Genomic DNA, 10,347 nt, shown 5'->3' with positions numbered 1-10,347 from the left:
ACCCCACTCTTCTCTGGAAGCAATTACATCTGCCAAACAACTTTTTTTTCTTCTTCTTAAACTTGTTATCACAGAGGTGTTGCCACCATTCTGACTGGCCCAGATTTGGCCAGTGGCATGTCTGTCTTGGAGCCAGCTGGCACTGGCTCTGCTGGACATGGGGGAAGCTTCTGGCAGCTTCTCACAGAAGCCCCCCTGCTACCAAAACCTGGCTATGCAAACCCAATTCGCATTCCTTCCAAAAGAAGCTCCCTCAGAAGTCCCAACCAACCTCCTCTCTGCAGTAGCAAGTCTCTCTGATAGCAAGTCACTAAGTTTTACACAGCCTATAAGGCATGACTTAATTACATAATGCATTCCAAGAAACTCTGGCAAGCCCAAGTTTTTTCAAAGCAGTATGTGACGGGCAACTGCTGTCTATCCTCTTATTTTATTCTCTGATATGTGGATAATCCTCATGAGTATTAAACTGCTCTGATCAAACATTCTTTCTCAAAGCTCATTTTCTTGTGTCTGTTCAGTTACCTTTTATAGCTCATATTTCAGCCTCTAAAATCACAACAAGCCAAGAAGAGAGCCTTGTTCAGTGTATAGTGCTGGCCTTAGGGGAGAATTTGCCATCTTGAAAATACTGAAGTGAATGTAGTCCAGCTGAGTAGCAAACAACTGTTTGCTGGCAGACAACATTAAGGTCTCTTAAACTATTCTCCATGTGATCAATTCACCAATTAAAACACCAGCACATCAATTCCTCTTACCCAATTCATTATTTATAAATCAGCCACCCAGCCTCCTTAAGCCCTTAGTATATATCCAATCTTCACAACTCATCTTCAGAGACAAATATCATCATACTAGGCAGGTAACAAGAAACCAGTTCCCAATGGGTTATGTGACTCTCTCTTCTCAAGAATTCATGGAATATCTCTAGCAAAGCCTTGAACAGACTTAAGTCCATTTCCATCTTGATCCACTTTCATCTCTGTTACTATCTCACACCCTCACCCAATACTCTGATCATAAGTTAAAAGTACTGAAAAATCACACACATATTTCTATCTCAAGGCAGAGCTGACAAGACTCTGCAGGAAACTCCGTATTTGTTGGAGAATTGTATTTCTTTAGGAAGTGAGACATTTAAATAATGCCCCTCACTAGAATCAATATGCAAGGTCATTAACTGGGATTTGGATTAATAAGTCAAATTAACATCAAAGGAAGTTGAACAGCAAAATAGTTTCATCTAGCTCCCTGAAGATATACCCAACAAATCTCTATCAAACTAATTAAGGAATTACATTCCAGCCTGGATGTCCAGTCACTGGGACTCCCTTGGGGCAAAAGTACCTCAGGTGCTCCCAAACATAGCAGACATATGCTATCTAAACTGCTACCAGACAAGTGCTGGAAACAGCTCCCATGCAAATGCTACAGCTGAAGCCCCCAATTAATTGCACAGACATCAGGGAACTGTAATGTGGTCTGCCTCATGTTCAGCAACAGAAGTCCAACACAATGCAAAACTATGGATAGGTCAGGAAAAAGCCAGAACACAGAAGTCATCTACCCCAATACTACAGTGGAGATTAAGTATGTAGCTGATATAATACATGTAAGAACCCCCTTGAACTCAAATGGTCATAGACTGAGGAAAAGCAGAGATACCTTGTCCTCCCCATTCTCACACTATGACCATGATTTTACAAAAGAAAATATTATGAAGAACCTCTACTCATCTAGAACTGGGGTGTCAGAAGCAGAAAATAGCTTTTTATTTTATAAGTAAAAACAGTGAGTATACAGTTTACACATTCTCATTCTTGTGAGCAGCCTTCATTCTTCAGTTCTAGAAAGAAAAGAACTTAAGTATGAAGTGTAGATTCAGATTCCAAGTGGATGAGCAGCCAAAGGCTGATCTGTGTTACAACAGCTGATACAATCTGCACCTGATGTAAGATGCAAGCAGAAAAGAAGCACGGCCAAAACATCTCCATCCTGTATCTTGTCTGTATTTCTGGTCGCAGCTGTTGTTCTACTTTCAAGGCTATTCTTTTCCAGTGTTAGGAACCAAGCCATCACAGTGTTGCTTTTTAACAAATACCAAGTGAAGAACTTTTATCTAATTTGTACGTCATGCAGGTGAACTCCAACCCAAGATGTGGCCCAGTGTGCTGATCCAGAGCCTGGCAGTAGCTTGTTATCAGAGAGTAAAGGCTAAGTTTAGCAACATCTCCCACACTACCTAAGGTTGTGTGGCAGAGCCTTACCAAGGACCCCACAACAAAAGTTTTTGTCCAAATCCTCTTGTGTACCTTTCATTTTCCAAAACATTCTGTAATAATGAGTGCATTGCTACTGACAAGTCTAACATTAAGAGTTTACCTCATCATAGCTACACCTGCAAAGGTATTAGCTTTATTTTAAAAGATTGGGATTTACAGTGGGAAAAACACCCCAACTAAACAAATACATCATTAAGAACACTGGAGGAAGAAGAGAAAAAGGCCTCTCTGTAAAGAGGTAGTAGGCAAATGAAAAAGGAAGAAATGTGGTAACAGCTAGCTAACTAATTCATAGGGAATGACAATAGCACTCAAAAGCAGAGACCACACACCATATTAAAGATAGAGGCTGATAAATGGGAAGGTGAAGAGCCAAGTTTTCTCCAGCCACAGTGTCAAGTAAACATAATTCTAATGGACCTATTGGGAATTAGTCATCCAGCTGTTTCCATCCTGTGTTGGAAATGCATGTGTCTGGCTCAGGTCATGTCAGACCTGCCTTACACTCATCCCCCGTTGACTTGAGGCCTCTTGTGGACTGCAGCTTACTGGATTTTAGAGTGGCAAAAGAAATATTCCTGTTCTTTCCCTATTTGGTGACTGCTCTGGAATAACCAGCTATTCAATCCCTAACTTTCCTTGCAAAGCATATCTGAAAGGAGCAGTAGGGAATAATGAGGAGATAAAAACACTCCCAGGGAGTAATATTGTGGCAAAAAAAATGTTCTCTCTGTCAGCAGCTCACAGTGGATATCTAAGAGGACCATAGGACAGGCCAAATATACAGCAACATTCCTACATACTCCTTTACAAACTCCATCGTCTCTGATTAAAGTACTTCTGAATGAGAAGGGTACCTGTGCATCTGATAGATTTCAATCAATTTCTTCCATGGATTTGTTGAGGTGCTTTTTGCACGCATGCAATCTTTCAGCATCCATACATTATTTAATAAGGCAAGCCTAAGCATTTCACATCTTAACTATTAAGCTGTGTGAAAAACGTGCTTCTGTTTTAAGCAGTGCACTTGCTAGTTTCTTTTGATGATTCCTAATGGTTCTGTCAGAAAGGACAGTGAATAATTTTGCCTATTTATTTACTCCGTAACAATGACAATTTCCAAAATGAGATTTGAAATAGCTAGACAAATGAGGGTTATGCCACCTCTCCCATTTTATATGTGTACAAATGGAGGTGGGAAGAAGGAAGAAGGCTCAATCAAGATAATCTAGCAGGCTAAAGGAAAAAGCAGGCATAGAAACTGTATTATTTTAGTTCCTAGTCAGTGTCCTAGCTACATGATGATATAACTTTTCAGTTTCTAGAATATTTATTTCCAGTAACAAAACCTGATTTAGATTTAAAAGAACACAAGCACACTGAGAAGAACTAAGAAGTATCATTGCTTACAGTGAAAGGTGGAACTTAGAAGGGAAACTCTTTAGACCATAAGAGAGCCCTCCTTTCTAACCAATGTCACCACTATACCTACTCATGCCCCTTTTAACACATTTCCTTACATTTTGTTCAGGGCCAAAGGCCAAGGGCTCATCAGAAAATTATGTAGATATGTATATCTACAAACTGTAGAAATCACATAGATGCAGCCCGCTCCTCTGTCTACCTCATTTTTAATTCAAAATTTTTGCTTCAGTTTTACAAATACTCAAAAGCTCTACAGAACTCAAGTTCAATGTTCTTACCTCAGCTGATATGGCGGTATCTTGATAGCAGCATCGGGAGAATCCAAGGTTTCTGTATAATTAAAGGAAACAACAGGGCTTTTGAAAGAAACTTCTGAGTTCAACCACAGTAACACATCTGGCTACAGTCTCCAACCCAATGATCCTAAAGTCTACACCTACTAGAACTGACAGAACAATAACCACTGCTGCTCTAAGTTGCCAAAGCTTTGCATAAATCTGTCAGGACATTGCATGCCCAATGAGAAGGCACATAGTACCATCTTCTCCCTTTCACTTATCAGCACTTCGGCAGCACATCCACTAAAACTGGAACAATATAGAGGATATTTGCATGTGCAAGACTAACACACAATTAATGAAGCAACCCATGCAACATCAAGATGAAAGGCCAGTAATAAGACAGCAACAGGTCTGATCTACCACAGAAAGTTGTAGCTATGTATGGATGAAAAAAAAAAATATTAAAAGCAATTGAAAGTATCCCAGTTATGCTCATTTAAGTAAAGGTTCTTGATGATTGGTGTTCCAGGCTGTTAGTGTCAAAAAACACTCCAAGCCACAATCAATCTCTGAAAATGGGTGGATGCTGAAATGTACCTAAGCTCATATTGCCTTAAAAGATTAATTCTTTATACTGATCATTATAAAGCAAGGATAAAAGAGCTCATGGAGTCCAGTAAAACAAAACTTCTAGCTTTTAAAATAGATTCCCGAACGTAAGACAGCGTAAAAACTGCACTGCATGTTTTTTTACGATGATTTAAGGGAGGGAGGGGGCCTTTTAAGGAAAAGATAGCACCTCCAAAACGTACATGGAAACTGACAGCTACTGATACCCATATATCTGATCGCAAGAGCCACGAAGCAGATGCAGGAGGTGAGGAAGGCGAGGGGCGCGGATGCTCTCCGGGACCGGCAGCAGGTGACACGGCCCCTTCCAGCAGCGCGGAGCTCCCGGGCATTTTGAACGGCCCAGGTGCTCCGCTCCCTTCCCAGCCGCTGGAGGCTCAGCGGCCGGCGCGGAACAAGTTTGTTGCGGTCTCCCTGCCCCCGCCGTTACAAAACCTCTCCATCGGCGCTGCTGCCCCGCTCCGCTCTCCCGCGGGCAGCCCGGCGCCGCTGCCCGCGCCCCTTACCGATGGCCGAGGTGCAGCTCTCCTTGATGGCCCTGTGCTTGCTCCCCGACGCCTCCTTCTGTAGCTTTCGCAGGATTTCTTCCATCTTGCCTCCCCCGGGATCCTCGCCTAGCCGCGGGGGAAGAGGAGAGGCGGCGAGGAGGAGGAGGGAGGAGGAGGAGGGCGGCACGGGCGGCAGAGCGGTGCCGGGGCTGCCCCCGCCGCGGCAGTGCCTACGCGGGAGCGGAGCACGGCACCCCGCTGCCGCCCCGCCGCCGCTGATGAATCACGCCGAGCTCCATGGCGGGGACACGTCAGTTGTTGCCGCTGCGGAGTCCCTCCTCCTCCTCCTCCTCCTCTCCCACCCCGGGCAGGCCCCGCTGGCGCAGCGGGGCTGGGGCCGGGCCTGGCCCTGCCCGCGGGACCGCAGGGACTCTGTTCGCGGCGCTGGGGTTGAAGGAGCCGCGGAGCGGAGCCGGTGCCGCCGGAGCCGGGGCCGGACGGTGCGGCGGCAGCAGCCCCGCGGGAGGCGGGCAGGCGGGTCGCCATGGCGACCGGCGGGCGAGGGGCGCCGGCAGCCCCGGCCCGCCCGCCCCGGGCAGCGGGAGGCGGGCGCTGGGTGTGCGCTCGGCCCCGCGGCTCCGGCCGCGGCTGCTGCTGAGCACAGCCCGGGGCTGCGGGGCAGGTTCCCGCTCCCGGCGGCGCTGCCGCAGCGCAGCCCCGGTGTCCCGCAGTGCCCTGCGGAGCCGCGGGCGCTCCCGCACCGGGCCGGACGCAGGGAGCCCGGCCAGCACACCGGCGTGTGTGCCGGCTATGGGTATAGCCTGAAACGAGTGAAGTAAGTGGCTGTGAGATCTATGCCTTTCTTCCTAGCTGGCAAGTGCAGAAGGTCACGACTTAAGCTACTTGTCTGTGCCTTCACAGGAACGCACACCTTAATGTCCCCAACAAGCCAGTCTCCAGAAGAAAGAACAGCCATTCCAGTAGCTCAGACCTTCCCCTTCACACCCGGAATGCTTCCTACCCATCAAACCTCCTACCCTCTTCAGTTTGCTGTTTCCCTGCCTTATCTGTAGTTTATATGCTACTCGCCCTTTTTGTGACTGCATCAGTTAATTGAGTGTTACAACGTCGTCGTCTTCTTGCAGAATCTCTCTTAAAAGAGACAAGAAGACAAGCAGACAATGGAAAGAAAAAGACAGCAGATAAGAAAGGCATTCCAGGTAGCAGCTGGCAGTATTAGCGGTTATGTCTCCTACTGCTAATTGGAAGAGTACCAATGGTGAATTACCAGGCAGGATATTGGCACCTGGTGAATCAGCCATAGCATTTCCCATAGGATATTGGGCTTTCAAAGGCTGTCCCTTGTCCAAATACTTACAAGAGCTCATCCTGTGTTCAGACATATAATGAATGCATAATCCATAGTTGCCTTTTAAGGCCTGAATTTAAAAGTCCTGTCAGAAAAGAAAAGGATTTAGAATGATGCCAGAAAGGTCTAGAGGTGGATAGGTTATTGCTGGAGGTGGAGAGGTGTAGCCTATTGCTACAATACTAAGAATTTTAAAAAAGCAACCAACCAAACAAAAAGCCTGACAACAACCAACCAACCAACCAACCAACCAACAAAAAACCCTAACCAAAATACCCCAACCTTTAACAGAAATACCATTTAGCTTCCAATTTCAGGCCATAAACCAACCTCTAAGAAACTAAAAGTAGTTTCCCAAGGTTTCTTGCCTCAGACCATGCTCTGCCACTTTCCTTAGAATGAAAAATCTCGTGATAGCTGGTGACTGAGGTTGTCAAGGCACTATGATGCTGTACGTCAAGGCTCAAGTTGAAGTGATGATGAATTGTTTCCCACCCATGTGCTTCCTCTTTATTCTGTGTTGTGCTTAGTGGAAATGAGCATGAGGGTCGGTTTCTGGCTTTTCAAGGCTTTGTTTTTGTTTTTCCTGGGGGGAGAACAGAAAAAAGGACTATGATGGTGATTTAGGTATTTTTAATGTAGAAATTATGTACCAGAGTTCATTTGGATCTCTGGAACATAAAAGATAAATATGTATCTATAAGTAGTAAATAATTAATTGCTTATTTTCAGAGAACCACTGATGAAACTGAATTAATTTTTAATTTCAGATTATTTCTAGCTGTATGCATCATGAACATACTGGTTAATTTCTCTGTAGTCCCTACAGGAAGGTCTTTGCAGCTGGCATGTTCACCAGAGCTATAGTGTTTTTCATAGATACTCGATGTCACTGAACCAAGATTTGTATTCGTGTTTCACTCACTGTCCAGTGTGTTCAAACAACATGGATTCTGTGCTGCTAAACACTTTCTCTCAGTAGTAATCAAGTAAACACTACATCAGTAGTAATGTCATCATCTTGTGAGAAATGAAGGTCATGTTCAGGCTCTCTAGAGCATCTTAAGGTCTGCCAGTAAGACTATGCAGAAGGAGGAACAAGTGAGCCATGATGACACTTCCCGAGCGTATGTGTCAGAGTACGATGAGTCAGCTTGCTGAAACTTTTCACATTTCCATATGGACAGGAGTCCATGAGTCCTTGAGTCTGTTGTCTATAGTACTCATGTAAATACACAGTAACCATGTCCTGCTGGAAGTTACTCCGTGAATAAGCTTTGCTTAGGGAGGAGGTCATATTTAATCATGCGCTCTGGACTCGGTTTCAAGACAAATGTCCTAAAATGTCACAATGTCTGGAAGTCCAGCTACAGAGTAGGGACGATGGTGATGAAGCCTCCTGTCTTGCCATGAAGAAAAAGCTAAGCTTTCTATGGTCATCCTTACAGCTCAGAAGTCCTCCTTGCTTTGTCCTGGCTTTTGAAAGCAGCCTTCTACCGCAGTAGGAGTCAGTGCTGTTGATCTCCTGCAGAGCTGAAGCCTCGTCCAACTGGAAGTCAGAAGGCTCCTATGCATATCTGGTATCTGCAGGATGCAGTAGTCATGTATCACTAAGATGCAGTGGCAGATACACAGTGTGCTTTTGTAACACTCACCTGGCCATGCCAACGCTACTGATCTTTTGCATTATGTGAATACTGATTGTATCCTGGGATACATTCACAGCTCTGAGCACACACCTGCCTGCCCTGTAATTCTAGTCTTTGGGAACATAAAAAAGAATTAAAAAGTACAGTAGAAATGTACTGTTTCCCAAAGTTTAAAGGCACGTTAGACTGCAAGATAATCACATATCTTTTCTATTAGTCATTATCACTCATGTATTATCACCTGTGCTTTGGCCATTTTAACAATATTCTTTGTCAAGATCTCATTGTATACTGCAGATGCTGGAAAGGGTGGACCAAAAAGATGGGCTGTATCCCTGAGAACTTCCTTCAAATTTAATTACAAAATACTAAGAAATTCCCTCTAATGACAGGAAAACCACCTGGTTCCATGGTTCAAAAATTATGCCTTCCCAGATTTTTCAAAATTACTCTTCCCAGAAGCACCCCTATGACAGGACTGACCAGCCCTTGCAAAAGAAGCTTGGGCTCTGTTTTGCTCAAGAAGCTCTGTACATGTGACTCCCCTTATGAAGGATAAATTGCTGAAAAAAATTGAAGTGGAGGGAGCTGTAGCTGGAACATGGGCTCATCACCACCTTTGTGACACCTCATAGCAGATGGAGGTACTCTTTCTTCCCTCTCCCAGAGGGCATCGAGACTCAGACAAGCAAGACCCTTGTCAGGATTTCAGTTTTGGTTGTCTAGACTGTAAGCACACCACTGATGATGGGGTGGCATCTGTCATTATTTGCCTGATTACACAGGGAGTTACCAGAGGCTGGAGCTGAGGGCTCAATGAAGTCCTTCCTGAGCTGCTGCTGCTTTCTGTGCCCTTCAAAGTATAACCTTTCTGAGCAAGGCAAAGCACATTAGGCACCTGCTCAGTGCAGGATTACAGAGATAGGGAGAAAAAGCCTCTGGAGTGGGAGCTGTAAATACAGCCAACATATATTCAGCACTGTCTTTTCGGTACAGCCTCACAACAATTATTCTGTGAAGAACAGTTGTAGCAAATGTAAAGTCTTTGGATCCATGCAAGGGTAGAAATACGAGATAAGACTTTCTGGCCTTGTTGAAGATATATTTTCTGCAAAGACAGACAAAAAATAAAAATCCCCATAACTGTCTTCAATTTACCATAATCTTTTCATCCCTGCAGAGTTGCCAAGGCAGTTGAAGAAGGCATCAGGAACACAGAACAGCTATTCTGGGCCAGATCAAAATTGTTTTTACCCAGTAGTGTATTTCTGACAGAAGTTAGATGGGCATTCTTAAAGAAAGGGCAGAAAGAGTATAGTGCCCTTTCCTCTGCTAAAATCTCCCAGTTTCTGTTAAATTGCAGACTAGGCACTTCCTGAGACAGTGGTTTTTATCTTCATGTATTCAGTAATACCTGGCAGATTTTTCTTCTGGGAATGTATCTAATTCCTTTTGAATCTTTTTTATGCTTTTGACCTGCACAACTACCCTCTGGCAGTGAGTTCCACAGCCAAGCTGTATGCAAACAAAAGAAAATTCTTTTTTGACCAGTTTTAGCTTCTTTTTGCTTAGTTTTTTGATGCTACCTACCTTTTGTGCTGTGAGAAGCAATGCATAAGCATCCCCTAATTTCTCCCCACCATTCATGATTCTTTATGCATTGAGCATGTTCTCCCTCAGCTGTTTTTATTCCAGTCTACAGTGGACTATTCCATTTAATCTTTCTCCCTAAATGATCTTTAGTCATTCATAGGAGACAGCCCTTCACTGTACTAATTCCAGTTCTTCTCCACCCTGAAATACAAGAGCTTGTGAAGAAGAGTGAGTACATGGGAAAAGGCAGCGTGAAGATTTGAACAATCAAAGCTCTCTTGCTTCCATCAGACTCCACTGAAAAGGCTTTGAGGGGCAAGAAAATTACAAGTAACTGTGGAGTTAACCTTAATATCACAAGAGTTCCAAGTCAGCCAGAAAACTAAACTTCAGAGTCCCACTTTTCTCCCATAATCTAGAGGATTCCCCTAGTTTAATCTATGGAAAGAAAGCTTTAAAGTGCAGTCCATTCAAAAGCTGAATACAAAAGGATTGTATCATCTGGCCATCATATATTTGGAATATGCAAAATGGACAAGCCCAAACTCTGAAGCTGTCTCTGAAAAGTGACTGAGCTGGTAACTTGTCATGTAGCTGTATGAAATGTAGGTCACTGAAAGTTACAAATGC

General features: G+C 44.2%; 1 protein-coding gene across 1 annotated transcript in view; it reads right to left on the bottom strand.

Moving 5' to 3' along the window:
* Positions 1-5,209, bottom strand: part of ARFGEF3 (ARFGEF family member 3) — a gene marked incomplete at both ends in the record, with an annotated part of 82,421 nt that extends 77,212 nt beyond the window's left edge. Inside the window, 2 exons of the mRNA XM_082303016.1 lie at positions 3,986-4,037; positions 5,125-5,209. Of these exons, the coding sequence (XP_082159142.1) occupies positions 3,986-4,037; positions 5,125-5,209 (137 nt within the window). The remainder of the gene's footprint in view (positions 1-3,985; positions 4,038-5,124) is intronic.
* Positions 5,210-10,347: the final 5,138 nt, after the last annotated feature.

Source organism: Coloeus monedula (assembly GCF_965178545.1).
Source record: "Coloeus monedula genome assembly, chromosome: 2".
Classification (NCBI taxonomy): Eukaryota; Metazoa; Chordata; class Aves; order Passeriformes; family Corvidae; genus Coloeus; species Coloeus monedula.
Note: the sequence above shows the minus strand (reverse complement) of the source record. Positions and strands in the feature narration are given on the sequence as shown.